Source organism: Strigops habroptila, chromosome 3 (assembly GCF_004027225.2).
Source record: "Strigops habroptila isolate Jane chromosome 3, bStrHab1.2.pri, whole genome shotgun sequence".
In the NCBI taxonomy this organism is placed as follows: Eukaryota; Metazoa; Chordata; class Aves; order Psittaciformes; family Psittacidae; genus Strigops; species Strigops habroptila.
This window is the reverse complement of record NC_044279.2, coordinates 6,516,330-6,537,799: the sequence shown is the minus strand read 5'-3', so window position 1 is coordinate 6,537,799 and position 21,470 is coordinate 6,516,330. Positions and strand designations below refer to the sequence as shown.

At 43.5% G+C, this 21,470-nt stretch overlaps 1 protein-coding gene across 6 annotated transcripts in view; it reads left to right on the top strand.

The window, feature by feature from the left end:
- The window catches only part of USP6NL (USP6 N-terminal like), a 123,677-nt gene that overhangs the window by 27,549 nt on the left and 74,658 nt on the right, over positions 1–21,470 (top strand). The window contains exon 1 of one of the 6 annotated variants that reach the window (XM_030478923.1): positions 6,785–7,129. The exons of the other annotated variants lie outside the window; for them this stretch is intronic. Coding sequence (XP_030334783.1) covers positions 7,117–7,129 — 13 coding nt within the window. The 5' untranslated portion in view covers positions 6,785–7,116. Of the gene's footprint in view, positions 1–6,784; positions 7,130–21,470 lie in introns of those variants that run through there. 6 annotated transcript variants of the gene reach the window in all.

Here is a 21,470-nt window from a genome sequence, read left to right as displayed (position 1 = left end):
TAGAGGATTTTTCCCTAAAATACTCTTATTTCTGTGGCTGGCATTCACTGTCTCTTACTTTGAATAGTAACAACTTCCATGGGATACACGTACATTATGGCTTTTCTATTGCTTTTCTTATCCTGACAATTTATTGCCCTTTTAGGTTGTTTTCTAAAAAAAATCATAAATGCTTTAAATATTTCATTCTTCTCACTTGTGTGATGCCAGCTGCAGTGATTAGGAAAGGTCACGGTGCTGCTCAGCCATATGTAGCTGTTACTGACTGACTTCAGTGTCTGTTTATTTGGTCTTTGATTATGAGGGAGGTAGCATTATCATTTAACAAAGTACTTTGATGTTGTACCTTGGGAATTGATCTGTGGCTTAACAGAACGAATACAGACAGCTTGAAGTTGATTTACCTATAGAAGAGCTACAGAAAAATGAAGTACTCCTTGTTCTTTCTGTATGCAGTAATGTTGGTCAACTGAAATAAGCTAATTTACAAGAAGGAAAGCACAGCATAGACCTCTGATCTCCAGCTTCATACCGTGATTTGTTATTCCAGTATGTGTTAAGGGTATTTTTGAGGGGTGGGACCCTAAACCCATGAACTGTAATATTCTCAATAATCCTGAAATACAACTTTAGGTTTCTTATTTGTAGATATGGGAAATGTGGTAACTTAACAGAAAATATTCCCATAAAAAAGTAGGTTTGAAAAAGAATGAGGAGTAAGGAACAGTGCAGTAACGTAATGGGGAAACCCACAGCAGGTTCTCAGTGATGTTTTTGCTGTATGGGACAGAAACTCAGCTTGGGTGAAATCAGCACAGCTCTGTTGGCATCAGCGGGGCTGAGCTGACTTGCTGGGTGTGTTGTGGTGGTTCCAAAGCTCCAGGAAAACTCCTTGTTTCCTTAGGGGGGTGTGTGTGTTTGTATGTAGCTACCGAGTTCACAATTCCTGTCCTGTGGATGAAACGACTCATTTAAAGTACTAGAAAAGAGTTGTGGATAGGTTGGGGGTCTTCTGGTCTTGTGGCTCTGCTTTGCTTTAGGTTCACTTGCTGGAATTGCTGACTGCTGCAATTGCTTTCAATCTATCCAGGGATGCTCAAATGTAAAGCAATAGTGAGCTGCAAGGCCTGGATTGGTTTCACTGGTGTTGCAAGAGTCTAAACAAGCCTCTCTTCAGCTAAGGTCTAACATCTCCAACACAAGTATAGCTTTGTATAATTTTTATTGACCCAAAATAGTAAGAAATGGAAGCAAGCGACATGCAAGCTAAAAAGACTGTCTGGTGATACATGCCTGCAATTTGCTGTTTATCTTTTTCTAGTAATAGGACATAGAATCTTAGAATGGTTTGTGTTGGAAGGGACCTTAAAGCTTATCCAGTTCCAAGCCCCTGTCACGGGCAGGGACACCTTCCACTAGAGCAGGTTGCTCCAAGCCCCTGTGTCCAACCTGGCCTTGAACACTGCCAGGGATGGGGCAGCCACAGCTTCTCTGGGCACCCAGTGCCAGCGCCTCAGCACCCTCACAGGGAAGAACTTCTTCCTTATATCTTACCTGAGCTTCCCCTGTTTAAGTTTAAATCCATCACCCCTTGTCCTATCACTACAGTCCCTATAGAATCAGTCCACATCTTGTGGTTCTCAGCCCCACAGGCAGTGGGATGCCCTGTGTGGCCTTCAGAGCTTTGTACAATTCAAATCCATTGGTTTGCTCCTAGCTACCCGCTAAGGAGAAACAAGAGAACCAAAGCCTTGGATTAAATCTGTTCTTAAAACTTGTGTTATTGAGGATCAGTTTACCTGTTGCAGTATGTGGATGTGTGCTGTTAAATCCATCTGGACTTTATGTATCCCATGACTGTTGCTGGCCTGGAGCTGCAGGAACTTGCACAGAATCACCCTTGTGGGCTCACTGCAGCACAGGGAACCTGCCAGCTGGGGGGAAAGACCAAGTGAAACCAAGGTGGCTTTATTGGCTTTGTGGAAAGCAAGAGCACAGTGGTGTGTGGGGAGTCAGGGATTCATTCAAGCGTTTGCTTAACATTTCCGAAGGTTAATGGGTTACACAGTTTTGAGCTGGTAGGGGGAATGGATTTGGGTTTCTGCTTTCAGTGATACTGCAGCCCAGACAAGGATTCTGTTCTGCCCAAGGCACTTGTCCAATATGTTTGGAATAGACACGAGACCTCAAGCCTGGATCTGAACATGGCAAAAGGCTCCCATGTCCTGTACTTTTCCTTATGTAGCTGCTCTTGTGCTTTTATTGTGATGTGAATAAATGCCCAGACATTTTAGTTTCGGATTTGGAGATGTGAGGAGAGGCTGGGAAGCTCTGCCTGAAGGATCCAGAAAAACAAGCCTCATTCTCCGCTTGCATTTTCATAGTTCAGGTGAACATGTTTTCCTGACCTTGATTTTGGTAAGATCATGGCACTAGTGTGTGTACTGTTTTCAAGGGTGTGCAACTTCTTTCTTCTGTTTTTCCTTCATTTTTATTTTTATATTGTGCCTCAAATTGTTGAGTTTCCAACATTTTATCCTCGTGCTTATGAAATTTGGACTCTAATGGTAAATATGAATGCTAGCACCCATGTTTATAGGTTGTGAAGCTTGTACAGAACTTAATACATTTACAGCTTAAGAAGGTGACAATATTGCTTGTTAAATTGCAGTGGATAGGAACAAACAACCGTGCAGAGATAGATAATAAATTTGCCTGGTTTTAATAACTTTAAATGTGGTGAATGTTTCAAAGTGTCAGGGGCTCAGCTGGACTTGTTCTACAACAGACAATTATAGCAGTTGGGTGGGCGGATGGTGTTTTGCTGTACACTGACAACAATTCACACCTTTCCTGGACATCTTACCTGGCCTGTCCAAAGTATTTTATGTCCTGTTGAGCTTCTAGATCTTCTGGTATAGCTGCAAAACATCCACACTTCTCAAATTGGATAACATTGCCATTTTTATGATTTAGCTAATCATGTCTAACAGCAAATAAAAATCTTGGTTTTAGAGCAGAATAGCTTCCCCTGTTCTGCCCTTCTTGCTGCAAGCCCAAGCATCACAGAATCATAGAATCACAGAATGGTTTGGGTTGGAAAAGACCTTAAGATCATCCAGTTCCAACCCCCCTGCCATGAGCAGGGACACCTCACACTAGACCACGTTGCCCAAGGCTCTGTCCAGCCTGGCCTTGAACACTGCCAGGGATGGAGCATTTATCACTTCTCTGGGCAACCTGTGCCAGCGCCTCACCACCCTCACAGTAAAGAACTTCTTCCTTATATCCAACCTGAACTTCCCCTGTTTAAGTAAACCCATTTCCCCTTGTCCTATCGCTACCTCTTCTAAAAGGAATTATCCGTCAGCATTAAACTCTCCATAAAAATGTTGATTTGAACTGACTTTCCAGATCAAACAGAAAACTTAATTAATGCCAGTTAATTAAATTCTTGGTGGAAATGAGAAAATAAGTACACAGATGCCCAAGATTGCTGCTGTCTCTGCTAATAAAGCAGCTAACGAAGCATTTTCTAGCTGTACCTGGAGGGGGCAGGTCCTCGGTGGGAATGATTTCCTCAAGGAACTAACCCTGCTACCATCTGCATCACGTCCCGGCTGACGTAGGTTTGCTTCTCCTGCTGTTACTGTCTGCAGCATTATTACCTGGCAACATAAACAAATAAAATAGCCATGAAGACACTGGCTTGCACTGACTCCTCTCCAGAAGAAGGAGACAACCGAATCAGGTGTCACGGTCACTCAGCTCTTCACTGCAGGCCATGGTGATGATGAGTGTGATAGAAACTGTGATCTCAATCTTGGAACCTGCCAGCTACAAGGGCTCTGTGTGCACACATGGACTCTGCTGTAAAACACATCCAGGCTCCCTGACCGCAGCTCTTGGGAGCAGCTTCTGTCCATATGGAGCAGCTCATTGATATTCAGCCTGTAGACTTCATCTGATGCTCTTGTTTGGCAGATACCGCTGCAGAACCGCTGCTGGATTGCAGGTGTTTTCCTGCTGCCACTTGGAAGTAGCTCGAGTGCATACTTAATGTGGAATTTGCAGTTTGAGCAGTAAATCCACAGGAATTATTTGAAGACTCAGACAGGATTTAATTGTGCCTTTAGTCTCAGGGCGTTCTGAAGACCTTGGGGGTTTTGTAGCTTTTAAGCCAGATACAATCTCAATGCACGAGGTTGAAACCGCTTGTCCTTGGGGAGTGAAAGTTGTGTGGAGTGCTTGATACTTCTCCCTTCCTTCCCTGGTGTGGGGTTTTGGTTGGGTTTTGGGGAGGTTGTGGGTTTTTTTGTGGTGGTGTGTGTGTGGGGTGTTTATACGGCACTTATGCTTTCACAGTGACACATGGTCACAATACAGATTCTCCATTCCTACTGCACATTAGCCAGTGGTCTTTACTCCATGTGACAGTATAATGCAGATATTAATGAAATATAGCTGGAATGGCAGGAAAAGGAATCTCTATTTCCCTTTGTTTTAATGCTTCATTGAAAAATAGGTGTATAATTAAGAACATAAAAGTTAAATGTTTTTCTTTCTCAGCATTCATGTAATAGAGGTGTAAGTGATGTCTGTGCATTCCTCTCTTTGCATCAGTGCAGGCACTGGGTATATCTGAATGTGAAGTGTTCAAAAGGTAATCTTTCTGTCTTATTACTTCTCCAAAATGAAGCGGCAGAGGCCTATAAGCTATGGGTTCATCACATTGCACAAAACTTTCCCCATTTATTGACTGGCATATATTTTTTCCTTGGAAATTGAAGGGGAAAGTGGTTTTTTTCCCCTTGTTTTTAGATGAGACACATTTTTCTTCCAAGATTTACTTAGAGAACCAGGCAAGATTAATATGTAAGCATTGAGGGGAGGAGGGAGATCCTGAGTGTGCACAGGCAAGTTTCCCCATGTCTGCCAGTCTACAGTACCTGCCAGATTTCCCCCCAAAATACTTTGCCTAAAGGGCACTCTTTTCCATGCCACTTCACCTCGCTTTGTCAGGAGTATTTTCCAGAGCTTAAGGCTGAGTTTCAGTCTTGTTTTTAGAAGTACATCCTTCAGAATTGTGTTTTTAATGGTTTTGGTTTACTGATTTCATCACAGTTAGATTAGAAGTGTAGCTTTTGTTGTTAAACTTATTTCTTGAGAGGGAAATAGCAGCAGTCTGGAGGAAACAGTTCTATGACAGTTCATGGGTCTCTGCAGGAATGTGAGAAGTTGCCTTAATCTGAGACTTCCTCTTTCTGTCAGAAAAGGAAATACTGTTTGTACTAACGAAGGGCCTCTGGTAACATGAATACGCTGTGATCTTCAACAGAGAAATATTTTTATTAGTGGAACAATTCTTCATCATTTTCAAGCATTGGGTGGTTTTGGGATGCTGCCAGGGCTCCCCGGTGTGTGCTGTACTGCTGATGTCAGGCGTATCCATCCCTTTGCTGCGTGATGGATAAATGGCTGCACCGTTGCTCTGTGTCCTAATTTTTCTCCTCCTAAAAAGAAAAGAAACCTGACTAATCCTTTCCTTTTTCTGATGACAGCTGTACGTTGAAAAGACTTTAACGTGGGTTGAAAAACCTCTCTCCTCTATGCTGCAGCTGCACCGAGTCCTGGAGCCACAACGTCTCATCACTCAGGAAAAGAGCATGTTATGTACGTGGGGTGTTGTGTGGAGCGTGGGTTACACAAAGCCAAGATACACAGATCAATAAAAATGTTTCTGTCAATTCTGTGCTACGAATTAGTACCCTTGTTAGGTTTTAAACTACGTGGCATGAATGCAAATGGGGAGCTTGCTGAATCTATAGCTGAAAAGCCAAAAAGCTCCACAGACTCCAATTCCCATTGCTGTTTATTTTATAGGCGTTGGAATGACCTTCTAAACCGTGCAGTGATAATTGCCTGGTTTACATAATGTAGAAAGCTTCACAGAAGAGTATTTGTAGTGATGGAACATGCATTAAAAATCATTGTCTGGTAACTAATAAGAATGTAAAGCCGTTCTATAAATAGCGCACATGGGCTCTGAAGGGAAAAATGAGCAAATTTGCTCAGGCAAATCAAAGGATGACTGGTTGTGCTCGGCCCACGCTGTGTATTGAACAGCAGCTTCCAGACGGTGTCCATGGCAAGTAGTATGGCACTGTAGTGACAGATCCAGAGTGGAAACCTGAGGGTCCAACATCCATCTGTGTTCCCAGCAAGTTGTTTTTGCAGGCTAGATCAAACCTCAGCCTTATTCTTTGGGCAGGACATAACGGAGGAGTGCGTCTCGCAGATAGTTGAACCTGGAAGGAATCCAGTTTTGCATACTTCCATGTTGCTTCCCAGCATAAACTGAAGAACAGTAAATAGAGATGATCTGGAGATTTGTTCTTCCAATCTAAACTACAGCGTTATTTATAGAATTGCATGGAACGTCAGTAGTCTTTTACCCCAGATTTATGATCTTGACATTGAGTATCTTCATGAGCTTTTTTTTTAGGACCAAGTAGAAGTTCTAATAGGGTTGATGTTTCAGGGGCAGAAAGAGGATCAAGAGATCATGCATTCATGAACTGAAGACTGACACTTATAACTTGCATTTGTACATGCTCTGTCTCTCAAGATTAAGTGCCAGTTTCATGGGAAAGTTATCCAGATATCCACCTGCAGCCCTTGGAGGACCATGCTGTAGCAGATATCCACCTGCAGCCCATGGACGACCCCATGGCAGAGCAGGAGGATGTGCTCTGAAGGAAGCTGCAGCTTGTGGATATCTGCTCCTGGCAGGAGCTCTGGCCTCTGGAGAGGAGCCCACACAGGAACAGGTTTTCTGGCAGGAACAGCAGCTCGTGGGAAGGACCCACGCTGGAACAGTTTGTGATGGACTGTATCCTGTGGGAGGGACCCCATGCTAGAGCAGGGGAACAGCGTGAGGAGGAAGGAGCAGCAAAGACAAAGTGTTACGGGCTGACCAAAACCCGCGTTCCCCATTCTGCTGTGCCGCTCGGGGTGGGGAGGAAATGGCAGAATTGGGATCGAAGGAGTGAAGCTGAGCCTGCGAAGGAGCCATTGTTCCTCAGTTAACTTCCCCAAGCCAAGGCTGCTTTGCTCATGAGGGTGGTTGGTAAGTGATCTCCCTGTCTAGCTCGACCCATCTCATTTTCTCCCCCTGTCCCATGGAGTAGAGGGAGTGAGAGCAGCTCGGGGGGTGTCTGGCAGCCAGCCACTACAACCCACTACAGCTACACTGAAGGTGTTGGCACGCTTACACATTGCAAGTGTGGTGTTCTGTGAGTTCTCTCCAGTCCAAGTTCCCTTCAGCTGGATGGAAGCACGAGCCAGTTGATCGGTTCTGTTTTCCTCGTTGTGGAGGGCAGTGCACTCCCAAGAGCCTATTTGCTACACAGCCCAGAGCAGCACCTTCCAGCACAGCAATGTCTTGCTCAACAGGTGCTGTAAATCCAGGATGGGATCCAGGATATCTGAATGATGTCCTCCTACAGTTTTCTTGCTGCTCTTTTAATTTACTGCTGGATTAATCTGTCCATGTCCAAAAAAACCCTTCTTAACACTTCCAACTACCGATCTCTACTGACTGGTTTTGAAACAGGGGCTATTGGTATGGCAGTGGATTTCTTTGAAGCAATTTTAGCTGGTGTTAGAACTATTGAAGTCATTGCTACCATTAGGAAAACTCAACAAATTATTCCTCTTGTACAGTAGCTACAGAAATGGTGTGATATGGGAAGCTTGTAGGAGATAGAACTGAATTAGGATTACTGGGAATACACTTGAGTGTGAGGTGATTGGAGAGGGGGGCAGGTGGACAAGGGGGACACAACATTTATTTGCTGTATCTTAAAACATTCCTGCTTCTGCAGAGTTGTTAATTAATAGTGATTTGGTTTGGGCTTTATTTGACTGACTGCCTTTCTTTGCAATTTCTGATTCCTTTTTAATTTAAAACAACTTTTCTGCAATGTTCTGTATGAGCTTCCCCTCACCAGCCTATTTTTTGCTTGCCTTTTATCAGTCACACAGCTTTCATCAGTCGAGTTCATAGATTCCTTATTAGTGAGGAAAACAGTTGTTTCCAATTAATAATGGGGGAAAAAGTTATAAATCAGCTTCAGATTTGAGGATAATTTATTTTAATACAAAGATGTTACAAAATTGTTGTAACATGAAAACTATTTCAGTTTTCTTCTATTAGTTTGAATGTTTGTTTTGGGTTTTTTTCCTCCACAATTGGAACAACTGCAGCTGAGTTTGTTTCCAAACCATTCTTCTTCATTCCAAGACAAATGTGAAAAGTTCTCCACTTACAACTTGGTCTAAATCCTTTAGTCCCATGTGAAAGGCTGTGTTTGGTACTCTATTTATATGAACATACAAGCCTGAACTTAAAATACTGATGGCTAATGATGGATCAGGAACTCCTGGTATGGGATTAGTAATGACATACCAATTTTAATGAGAAATAGCTACTTCTGAGGTCCAAGAATCCAAAGTTCTCCTTGCTTGCCCTGAAGGGGTGATGCAGTGATTGTACCTGGCACTCAGACCAGCGCAGCAGCTTATAAATGTGAGAGCTCCCTCTTTGTGTAGTATCTCTATTGATTAACTTGGAGCTACCTAAAAGGTTTAACATGGAACCACTTTGGAGTCATCATATTTGTATCCCTTTCATGCTGGTAAGTGTTTTTCCACAGGTCTCAGTTGCATGGACTTTGGAGAATAGCTGTGTTTTTCTCCCTGTATATAGTGGTGTGTTTTTGTCATTCAGAAAGTTACTTACAGTTCAGTAGAGCCCTTTACACTAACTTCTGGCACAGCCTCGTGTGCCCTATTTCTTCTCCCTCTTTCTCAGCCTGTGCAGTGTTTTGCCTCTGTATTCACAGAAAGGAAATTTCCATGAATTTTCCTTTAGGCTTTTGATTTATTTAGTTTTGTGTTCATTTCACTACTGTCTCTGTATGCAGACAGATCCAAAATGCTGCTGATCTAATGTACAGGTGGGAAGGATGAAAACAGATGCTAGGCAGTGGGAAAGCTGGTACTCAGCTCTGATGGAGTTAGTTGTAGAACAACATAGTAAAAACTTAGAGCAGCTCTAACTTTTTCATACATCTCATGTCCTTTTTGGGTTGCTTGCTCATTGTTTTGCACATTAAAATACCTATGACAGAAGGTATATTTTAAAATCCCTTTTTGTTGGCTTTAAGTCCCTTGCTCCTTACTGATGAAGATGCTTTAACTTGTCAGCTGATTATATTCTGGCAGTTTTCTACATCATCCTATTAAAATGCCATTCCCCAAATAACACATCACCCTTCCATCCCTCCTCCTGGCTTTCTGGATCCTCTTTTCATACTGTTTGCATTTGTCCTTTTCATTAGATACGACTTATCAGTTGTCACTCTTCTGCTTTTCTAGTCTTAGAAGGGGTTATATTACCAAAAAGCACTAAACAGGTCATTGCCCTGACAGTGTGGTGTGTGGCAAGGTACAAGTTGCAGTGGTCAGGCTGTACTTCCATTGGCCCTGAAACTGGCTGCTGTAGCTCTGTGTGCTGCAGCCTTCACTTGCATCCCCAGCATCTGAATAGACATGGAGCACTCAGAATCAGAGTAGCCTTTCATTACATTCCCACCAAAGAGTTTTGATTTAGTAAAACCTGATTAGTTGGGCTGCAAAGCCATGTGTTTGTCTCATGCCTTCACTTCAACTCCTCGAGGATCTATTCCTTTATCTGAAGAAAAATATGGCTTAGTTTGTGTTGGAGCCTGTGATTCAGTGAAACACCACCTCAGCTCAGTAGCCCCTGAGGAATAGTGGCTGTTTGTGATGGGGTTTTAATCAGGGAGAGAACTTCTCCCAGGACATGCATCTGAGTCATTTTTCAGAGAAACCTGTCAACACCACATCTGAGATGGCCTGAAGGCCACCCTGGGATTAACCAGCCTATTGTACCTCAGGTACAAAGTACCCTCTGGTGCTTTTGTTCTCCTACATTTTTATAGCACATAACAATAATGTGAACTGTTGGTCCCTATTGTCAACTTTTAGGTTTCATGTCCTCTTCCAAAGCAGCTGGTGTTAGCAAATAAAGAGTATGTGTGAGTAATTTTATAGTGCTCAGTAGTTACACCCCTTGTTTTTCCTGTGCCACGGAAGAAAGTGAGGTAGGGAAGGAGAAAAACAGTGAGCAGAAGTTCTAGGCTGAGTACAGCTTTAAGGTAGGCTGAATTCTTTGTAAAGTCTTTTAAGAACTTGCTTGCATGACAAAAAGTTTGCTGTTAAATTAACTCATTTCAGAAAATACTCTAAAACACAAGAAGCATTTGGTAATATTCTCTCATATTCAGACTTCTGTGGTGGCAGAGGACAACTGTACATCTGCTAAAGAGGGAAGAGGTGATGAAAGGCTATTGGATTATCACCAAGTCTGAAGCCACGGGAGTGATAACTCTTAATCCTTCCAAAATGCTGTAACTAAAGCAACAACCTCTTCATTTCCCATCCTATTGCTAGACCTTTTGGGAATACTTATGCAGAGGTAATGCCTTGGTTTAGTGCATTAGAGTTCCTTGTTTCAAGTTGATCCTTTGGCTTTGTTATAGCAACAGATGAAATGAAAGCTGGGATTTTAATGTCTACTGAGGAAATGTCTTCAGTGGTAAGGTAAGAGGGAACCAAAATCATAACTGAGATATGGTTTTTCCCCCCCAAGTTATTTTGGGTTTAACTTTTGGGTTGTGAAGTTGATGATTTTTAGAATGAGTGTTACGCCTCATGGGAGGGTTCCCTGTCTGACCACTGTGGCTACAAAGAGAGGATTTAAAGGGGATTTAGGTTTACCAAGTGCTTTGTCCAGGAAGTTTTCTATCTGCTGGTTGTACTTTGAGCTCAAAGCTATCTTCTTGTGAAGGGTTGAGTTCTGATGTTCTGTGGTGGTTGGGTAACCAGTCAGCCCTGTCACTCCAGGTCTACCCAGGCTGCACAAAGAACGTGAACCCTCCCAAAGTGCTGAATATCCCTATTGCTTGTGTACACACACAGAGCAGACAGTGGGTGGATCTGTGTTTAAATCTCAACTCGTGCTTCCCAGAGTACAGACGTGCTGTTCCCTGCTCCCTGCTGGAGAGGACAGCTTGTGCCTGCCCTTTGGGAGGCTCCTGCAGTTAATCCGCTTTCACTGGGTTACAGGATGCTTGTGTCCCACATGCAGCTCCACAGGGTCAACCAGGTCTTGACTCCCCCTGTGGATTTTGATTGTGGAAGGGGTTTTTAGAGGCTGGAAAGGGATCTGTTTGGAATGAAACAGGCGGTTGAGCTGGACTGGCACCCATAAAAAGCTTTGTTTGTGTAGTATTCTAGATTTAATCCTTGTAACTTGGAATAGGTGTTGCCCGAGTATTGCATCAGTGTTCAGGGTGGATGAAGTGGACTTTCTTCTGTCTACTGAGTTCACAAACACCTTTTAGCCGTTTCGGGGCATGTTCTGCTGAGATGTGAGAGTCTGTGACAAATGGTCAGCTTTTTCTGGGTTGTGGATTTGGATTTTTGGGGGGATTTTTCTTAACACTGTAGTGGTAAAAGGCTGGATCTTCATCGGGAGGTTTACTGCATCATTGACTTCAGCATTAACAAATAAATGGATTTTTGCTTGATGTCTGTGCACAAGGACTAGAATTAATCTCGTGTTTGTCTTGGAACAGAACCTTCCTAAGGCCATTGCAGCGAGTGCTTGTAGCTCTTCATATTGCATCAGTACTGAAATAAAGTTCTGATTTTGAGAGAGGTATGAGAGAAAACTTGATGATAGTTCTCTGAGTGTCATTAAGGCATCTCACTGTAATCTTCCTCTAAATTAGTAAAAAGAAAGTATTAATGATACCTGTTAATGCATTGATTACTAAAGGACTTGTTTCTGTGCAACAGCAGAATAAAGTAATCATTTTCTTAAGCAAACACTGGATATTTGTAAAACACTTTCAGAGTATCCAAAGAACAAACCCAATGGTACATCTCACATACATCTCCTTCAAGTAAGAGATCACAAACCTCTGGAGAATTCTGTTCTGATTAACCTGTGTTACTCTTTAAAAGCAGATACTGAAACAGTGCCTTTTATTTTTGCTCTGTGGTCCTGCGTAACTGCAGCTTGGTCCTTGCCTCTCAGTGATAACGGGATCTCAGCGTGGTCTCTGCTGATTGTTCTCAGTGTGAAAAGCTTTCCTTTTGCATCCAACCAGATTCTCCCCAGAGTAACTTGTGCCCATCACCGCTGTCTGTTCCATGTGACTCCTTATAAAAAGGAGTCTCCATGTTCTTTGTAGCCACCCTTTAAATACTGGAACGTGGCGATAAGGTCTCTCCTGAGCTTGCTTTTCTCCAGGCCCTCTCAGCCTGTCCTCACACGGCTCCCCAGTCCTTGGGTCATCTTTGTGGCCCTTCTCTGGACTGTCTCCATCCTGTCCACAGCGTTTTTGTAGAGCAGGGACCAAAACTGAACCCAGTACTCCAGGTGTGGCCTGACAAGTGCTGACCAGCGAGGGCCAATGACATCTTTATCTCTGCTGGTGATGCCCTTGTTGATGCACGCAGCATCCTTTATATTAGTAAATGTTTTCACTGATGCAAATGACATGGATGCAAACAGATTTGTACTGGTATTGCTGAATCCCAGCATGAATGTACCCCAAGTTCCATTTGGGGTGTATGCCATTGGGCTTTACTGCAGCCTCTGCTGCTTGTGCCCTAAGCTTGAGGCTGGGACGCAAACAGCACAGGGCAGCGAGGCCCTAGTTCCTGTGTTGCATGGGAAATGCTGTGGCTGTTTACTTTGTTCTGTTTACCAGTCCTCAGGCAGTGAAACCGAAACCAACAGAACCTCCTTGTCTGTCACTGGCTTCCTTTTCTTGGAGCAAGGATGAAGAAACCGATAGCAGCATTTTCTTCCCTCAGCAAGCTTGTTTACCCTTCATTTGACTCTCTTATTCCTCCAGCCCTTCCTATAACCACTTCATAAACATAAAATCCTATCAATATAGTGCTTGTAGTAAGATAATTTTAAGTGTTCAGAGGGGATTTCAAGTATTTTTTTTTCTTTCCCTCTCCCAAATTTAGTTTTAGTTTTTAATAGTGACTGACAGATACTTTAGCTGATTACTCAGATCTTCCAAAGCAACTCTACCTTGTGCTGTGGAGACATGACTGATGCTATAAGCAGGCAGGTACCTAAATCTCCCTTGATGTCTTTTTGCAGACTTACTCATAGAGTCACCAAGAGTGGGTTTAGTGTCATAGGAGCCTCTTGGTGCCATTCAGACTTTTCCTAGGATTTGCTTAGAGGATCCTATTTGTATTTAGGGTATTACTGCAGTTAAAGTGTTTATCTGCTCAAAGATGAATAGCTCGGAGACAGAGACACTGAAGAAAGGTGTCCAGGAACAGTGAGGAGAGCTGTAGTATGTAACTCAGTATTTTTTTTTGTGGAAACACTTTTAATATGTTAGGATTACAATTAAAGCTGATCGTGTAAGGACCTTGCAGCTCCTCTGTAGCTGGTACTGGGTGATTTCTGATGGCTTCTTCAGTGTATCACCCTGGTAGGTGGAGAGACACCTCAGATCCACACTGGATCACAACAGCCTGTCCAGGAGCCTATAATAACTTGTATGACTTTTGCTGGAATAAAGCAAGAAATGCTTTTTCATCCTGATGGAGCTTCTGCAGTATTTCAGATTTGATTTTCCTGTTGTGTATCAGGGTGAAACTGAGCTTAAAACATCCACAGAACTGCTGAGGCCTCCCTCCTGCAGCAGAGGCTGTGCCCAGCCAGGCAGAGCATTGGGAGGCTCAGGTTGAAGTGTGGGCAGTGCCTGAAGGCTGATGTTCTCCTGCTTTTGGGGAAGGACTAATCCCTGGGGACCTCATGATGTCTCTTCCAGGGGAAGGCAGAAGAATCAAAGACTGGTAGTGTATGTGCAACTGGTAAATAAGGCTGGTACTGACAGTAACTGCTTGTCCTGCTCTTCCTTTGAGGTGCAACAAGGTTTCAGCAGCCTGCTTGAGCAAGACCATAGTGTCAGCATTAAGTAACAGCTTGTGGTCATTGGGCAGGTCCAGGGGTGTTATTTCTTCTTCCCCATGATGCTGGTGAAGTTTTACTCCTGCCACTTGAATCAGTGCTGGTGTTTTTCTGAGCTGGCTTGGAGCTTTTTAGTCTTATTAATTGACAGAATAACACCTACTACAAAAACAAACCTTTTTTTCTTCCTGTTTTAATCAGTTAAATTGGTTGTGTAATTAAATGATGAGTTGGACTGTGTGTACATCAGTATTCAAAGATTGTCTGTGTAGAGGAACAAACCTTTTTATTCTAGCCAGTGAAATGATACAAATATAGGTGCAACTTCTGCAAGGAGAGAACTTCTCTGTCCCTAGAGAAGAAATGAAACAGCTTCCTCCAAAGTGAAGAGCCCCGTCAGAAACTCCTGCCAGAGGATGCGTGAACATTGTTTTGGTGATGCTTTAAGCTGGGAAGAGACTTCATATCATTAACACTGCATTTTAAAATATAATGATTGTTTGCTCCATTAACTTTGACTAATGCTGAGATAAAAATGATTAATCACTAGACTTCACGCAATTAGTGCCGGGCGGCATCTGACTACTTCTATTTAAGTCTGTTGATGTAGGAAGCATAACTCTTGCTTTGAAATGTTCTGCCTTGTGTCAGAATCTAAAATATTAGAACCATTTTAGTGCTTAAATTGAGACTGCAAATCTTAGTGCTGTGAAAACATTAACAGGCTACTGCTAGTGAAGATGTACAATAGAGGAAATGTGAAATTACCTCTGAAATTATGTCAGAATTTCAGATAATGTTTTTAAATGTTCTTTTGATTTATGTTGCTGGGGGGAAAAAATGATTTTTATGTGTCATCCTGATGTATGGCAGTGGGAAAACAAAGAGGAAATTTATCGCAGAGAACTCTTTTTTGTTCAGTCTTGCTGAAAGATCGCTCTGCTTGTGTGTTTAGTGGCCTGTCATGGCTAAAAGAAGTATGAGTAGACAAGGATATTTTAGTTTTCAAAAGCCTCTGGGGACTGCAGACGTAATACACTTTTAAAGTCCAAGGGATCAAAGAAAAAGAGGCATTTTCAGCTAAATTTGTGTATAAATACCCGAGAAGGCACTAGTGTAGAAAGGATGACTTGACTTGCATTAGGTTGAGGGTAAAATTCCTGAGGTATTCCTGCTTTTCATGTGCCAGTGCTGCTTCTGTCAAGTGTCTGATCTTCACCTATAATACAGCAGCTGATTTGCAGCATATTTGATTAAGTCTTTAATTGTAGAGGCTAGGACTAGTACTGGGAAAGGTCATGGATTTCAAGGGGAGTGTGGGAGTAATGCTCATGGGCTCTAGATGAAACAGATTACATGGTACAGCGGGATCAGGTCTAGCCACAGTGTGAGTTCCAGGAAATTTAATATTTGGAAGACTGTAAAATGATTTCCATGTAGGAGAAAACCTCCTGTGTTTTAGCATGAAGGCTCTTTGTTGTTTCTTTGCTGCCGGGTTATGATGTGTGGCAGAAACAAGGCTTGCTCTATGTCACTGAACAGCGAGAATGTCAATGTGTTCCGCGCACCCTCTGGGCAGCTGTTTGTGGGGCTGACATGACTTCAGTCAGCAGAGCCTGGACATCTCCTCAAAGACAAAATGTATAGGTGAACGACCACTTGGGATGGTCATAATGCTGCCTGTGAGGAAAGAGAAAAATAGTAATAGGCTGCCAAAAAGGCCAGGTAGCAGCTACACCCTTGGGAAGGAGGAGAACAGAGGGTGACTTAAGCTTAGACATAAGACATTAGCCACTTGTTGCACGAGTCAGACCAGTCTTTACTAGTGGCAAGCCCCAAATTATACCCAGGCCAAGTCTTTACATTTGTAAAGTCTATTAAGAGCTGTCATACATGCTTCAGCTGGTGTTGACAAGAGTCCTGGGCAGGAGGGTGGCTTGCGTGTTGGGTTTATTTTCCTCTTTTCCTTTCAAGAAAGGAGCATTGTTTAAAATTGGGTTTACTCCTTTCAGTGTAGCTCGTCACAGATTAGCAATTACGGTTTCTTCTGGCTTTGCAACTGATTATGTTAACCTTCAGCAAATTAATTATCTTCTGGCTCAGGACTGCACACACACCACTTTGTAAAACGGAATTACAGTAGAACCCTGCCAGTTCTTGTCACTCCACTGTGTAACCCTTGTGGTAACATTCATAAGGCTTAATAGTGAGGTGATGACATGAGCGTTCAGACTGCAGCTTCCAGCTGGCTCAGTTGTAGGCATAGCTGATGGAGATGATTGAGTTTTAAGATGTCCTTATTTATGTGAAATGCATGTAAAAATAATTGCAAATTAAGACTAAGTAACAGGCCAAGTCGTGTTTTATTAGATAACATTCTTTTTCTGGTTTATTGCTGGTTTATTCTGAGTTCTTTCAGTGCTCTATTAACTAATAAATATTAGCAAGGCTGTGTTATTGAAAATAGTCACAGACAGATTGCAGGAACTGATGAATATTAGAAGAGTTCGTGTAAATCCTTTACTCAGTTGCTGCTTAAAAGTGAGATAGTAAGTTGATTTAAATTCTTTGCAATATATATTGGACTCCTAAACTCTAATTTCATGTTTTGACACAGGCTTCCTGTGTGGAATATGGCTTAGCAGGGCTGCCTTGGTTTCCCTGCTCTTGCTTTGAGTCCTTTGGGGATCAGTTTAAAATTGCTTGGAGATAGTTTGTAGTAGGAATTAATTCTACTGATCTCCAAAGTGACCATTTTCCACTGGTGACTGTGCAGTGTCTCACAGGGGATGCTGCAGAATGCAAGTGTTCTGCTGTAGTGGAACTTGGTTTTTCATTAAGATGAGAGTGCAGTCATGTTTCTTCAGGAAAGTTAAATCCTTAATTTCATATCTTCCACCCGTTACTCCTCACGCTGTAAACCTACAAGAGGTTCTGCTCTGAGGAAAGGCTGATTGTTAAGGGGGGAAAGAGCATGTGTGTGTTGCTGTTAGAATGTTTGGGGTTTTGGGTGCAAAGCATAGTGAAATATACTGATTTTTATTAATAGTTTTCCTGCCTCTTTAGCTCTTTTTTTCTGCTTCTGAATAGAGATAGATTTCAATCAAGCCAAAATCTTGCCTTATATCTGTGTAAATCTTTACTCGAAAACACCCACAGAAATAAATACGCTAAACCTGAAAGATAGAAGAAAACTCTCAGTGTAATATAGCTCTTAGTTACTGCTGAATGTGCATGGTGTATGTAGTGAAAGAGTACCGGTGATGTTAAAGAGCAAGTTGTTTTTAGGTGGTGAAGGCATCTGTTGAGCGAGTTAACCTGGAACGAGTGCTCGTGTTCTCACTGTGTGAGAGATCTTTCTGTCTTCCCCACAAATATGCTTTCAGGTAAGGAAACAGCCAGTAGTTGGATTTCCAAAACCAGTTCAGTAATTCCATCATGAGGAAAACGGAAGATTATTTTTGTGTAGCAAGATGACTGCTGTGGCAATAAGAAAATGCCACTTCTGAAGGAAACACGACTGGTGGTGGGTATCCCACTAGCTCAGTCTAAACTCATAGTGAAGCCATAGACTAAACTACTGGCACCTGGGGTTGGGTGAGATCCATAAGTGCCAGTTAGTGGTAAAGACCAAGGAGCTGCTGCCGGTTTCCAGGCTCAGGGCTCTGCCAGGCGATGTGGGGAGGAACATTAAAACAATTGAAGGAACTTCTTTCTTCATTCCCTGGGGGGGGGAAAAAGAATAGTCAGTCCAACGCACTTGATCAGAGCCTCCTGTTCCTGGCATTCTAACACTTCTCAGTGTTAGAGAAGGAAACCACAGAAGGAGTTTGGCAGGGACCTGTGGGGATCATCTGGTCCAACCCCATTGCTCAAGCAGGGTCACCTACAGTCAGTTGCCCTGCACCATGTCCACACAGCTTTGGAGTATCTCCAAGGATGGAGGCTCCACAAACCTTCCTGAGCAACTTGTGCCAGTGCTTGGTCACCCTCACAGTGACAACGTGTTTCCTGATGTTCAGAGGGAACCTCCAGAGTTTGTGCCCATGGCCTCTGGTCCTGTCACTGGGCACCAGTGGAAAGAGCCTGGCTCCATCCTCTTTGCACCCTGCCTTTGTGTATTTATATATATGGATAAGATCCCCCCAAGCCCTCTCTTTTCCAGGCTGAACAGTCCCACTGATCGGTTTCTCTTGGCTTCACAAAGAGTTGGAAGCCCACACAGGTCTTCCAGGCCACGTCTGGTAGTGTGTGTGCTCTGATTTGCTTAGGTTAAGAAATGGAATTGGCTGTAAGCATCACGGAAGAGCTGACACTTTACTTGAGAGATCATGTGTAAGGACTAAAATCTGTGCAGGAAAATGGCTTGATGTGTGTGTCCTTGAATATTGGGCATGGAGGTTTGTTTTTCAGGTTTTGAGGATGCAGATGAATTCTGCCAATATTAAATCTTGATTTGCTTTATACTTTCATCAATGAAAATGTTCTTTTCAACTCCTGACATCCCAGGTATTTCAGATCTCCAAGATATCCTGACCAATAAGGGAGTTTTAAACAGAAAACGTGTAAAATCTCCATCCTGTAAGTAGAGAAATACCAAACAGTTACAGAGATCTAAAGTGTATTTTTTGGTTACTTAATTTCATGGTTTCTTAAGTAGTTAGCAGAAACAGGGTACTTCAAGCCCCATTCTAGGAAGTCCTTTAAAAAAGGTGCTTTTCCTGCAGCACTTGGTAAATCCCAGTCAGATCCCACAGCGCAACAGGGATGTGTCACAGGAGCCGCGTCCTCTGAGGCTGTTTGTTCAAATCCTCTTGTTTATTCTTAGCTGGAATGCAGGGCTGTGGGCTGTGGTGGGGAACACCAGCACGGGGCCTGCGTGACACTTCTGGTTAACAAACAGCAGCTTTGTTCGAGTATCTGCAGCTCGTGTAGCTGTAGAGGGGCCGTGTCTGGAGAAAGAAGCAGCACGTGTCAAGTGGCTCGGTTCTGGGGAGCAAATGCTGCAAGAGGAGGAGGAGAGCTGTCGCTGTTTGTTTTTGATAAACTGATTTAGAATATGGTCTAGAAACACAGATTTACTTCATGAAGACTAAACCAGAGCTTTACAAGGACTGGGCAGAAAACTGCAATCGAAAGACTGGTAAAATGTTGTTTTATTTGATGTCCTGGTCTTAAGTTGTTTATGTTATGTGCTGTTTTACTTCTCTCTCCTTTCAGATTAGTGATAACTGAGTTTTAAATACTTCAATAGTATTAAAGTAGATAATTATGTTTAATGATGGAAGAAATGTAGCTCAGTTAACTTCTGGAAATACTGTTTTCCTGAGGAAACTTCCCTTGCTGAGTAAAAGGGATTGATTTCTAACTATTTCACTTTGTGTTAAAAGTTCCTCTCTCTGCCTGAAGAGAAAAATAAAGTATAATAAGTAATACTTAATCTCTTCTGTTCAGAGCAAATTTAATATCTGTGTGCAGGCATTTATAAAGATTTTTCCTTTTGAACATTGTCTACCCACAACAAAATACTATTAAGTGCACGTCATGGCTTTTATTTCATTGTTTGTGGGAATGGACTCGAAGGAAAATAAACAGCCTGAGTATTAAAGGGACTCTCTGATATGACCAAAGACTTAGAAAATGTTTTGTTTATTGCTCTGATCTGTGCTTTGGATGTGTAGATGTGTAGCAGCTGGTGGTAGTGCCTGCAGACAGGAATTCGTGCCAGTGCAGTTCTTTGTGCAGTGGAATGTGTAATGTGCAAACAAGCAAGAATTTGAGTGAAGTAATGGAGAACAAATTGGCATGTTCCAAGTCTTTGGGGTTTTAAACTGCTCCACAGTGAGGATGGGTCAAGGAATAAAAAAGGGAGAAATCTCTTAAGAATTTGGGATGAGATCCCATAGGATGCTATTAGCATTATTTCTGGGGGTGTTGGTTGACAGCCGCTGAACATGAGCAGCTTGTGCCCAGGTGGGCAAGAAGGCCAAGAGCATCCTGGCCTGTATCAGCAATAGTGCAGCCAGCAGGGCCAGGGCAGTGATTGTGCCCCTGTGCTGGGCACTGGTGAGGCTGCACCTCGAATCCTGTGTTCAGTTCTGGGCCCTTCACTGCAAGAGAGACATTGAGGTGCTGGAGCGGGGCCAGAGAAGGGCAACGGAGCTGGTGCAGGGCCTGGAGCACAAGTGTGATGAGGAACGGCTGAGGGACCTGGGGGGGTTTAGTCTGGAGAAGAGAAGGCTCAGGGGGGACCTTATCGCTCTCTACAACTGCCTGACAGGAGGATGGAGCCAGGAGGGGGTCAGTCTCCTCTCCCAGGTATCAAGTGGTAGGCCCAGAGGATATGACCTCAAGCTGCATCGGGAAGGTTTAGGCTGGATATTGGGAAAAACATCTTCACCTCAAGGGCTGTCAAGCACTGAACAGGCTGCCCAGGGCAGTGGTGGAGTCACCATCCCTGGAGGTATTTAAAAAGACATGTAGACGTGGCACTTAGGGGCATGATTTACTGGTGGACATGGCAGTGTTGACAGACTTGATGATCTTAAGTGCCTTCTCCAACTTAAGTTGTTCTATTATTCTACTTAAATGTATGGCACATCTGTAAGAGGCAATTTTGCCTGCAGTCCTGTGTCAGCTCTGGGGCCCTCAACATAAGAGGGACGTGGACCTGTTGGAGTGAGTCCAGAGGAGGCCAGGAAGATGCTGCGAGGGCTGGAGCAACTCTGCTCTGGAGCCAGGCTGAGAGAGCTGGGCTGGGGCAGCCTGGAGAAGAGAAGGCTCCCGAAGGGGAGACCTTAGAGCAGCTCCAGTGCCTGAAGGGGCTGCAGGAAACCTGGAGAGGGGCTTTGGACGAGGGCCTGTAGGGACAGGACGAGTGGGGAATGGCTTTAACCTGCCAGAGGGGAGATTGAGATGAGCTCTGAGGCAGAAGCTCTTCCCTGTGAGGGTGCTGAGGCGCTGGCACAGACTTTTCCCAGAGAAGCTGTGGCTGCCCCATCCCTGGCAGTGTTCAAGGCCAGGTTGGACACAGGGGCTTGGAGCAACCTGCTCTAGCGGAAGGTGTCCCTGCCCGTGGCACGGGGTTGGAACTGGATGAGCTTCAAGGTCCCATCAACCCAAACCATTCTGTGATGATTGGGCAAATAGAGTTTGAACTACAGGTATAAACCTAGAAGAAGAAGAAAAGCTTTTCTTGTGGCAAAGTCTTACTGTCTGCTGGCAATTCCTCATGTGCAGCAGCTCAGTTCTGTCAGGCCATGCGATGAAAACCAGGTGTAATTAGGGGCTGTTGGTGTAAGTCGCCCCTGAGCAGGAGCAGCTGAGCTGCTGACAGGCTGTCACAGGCTGTTCAGCTGCTCCTTGGCTG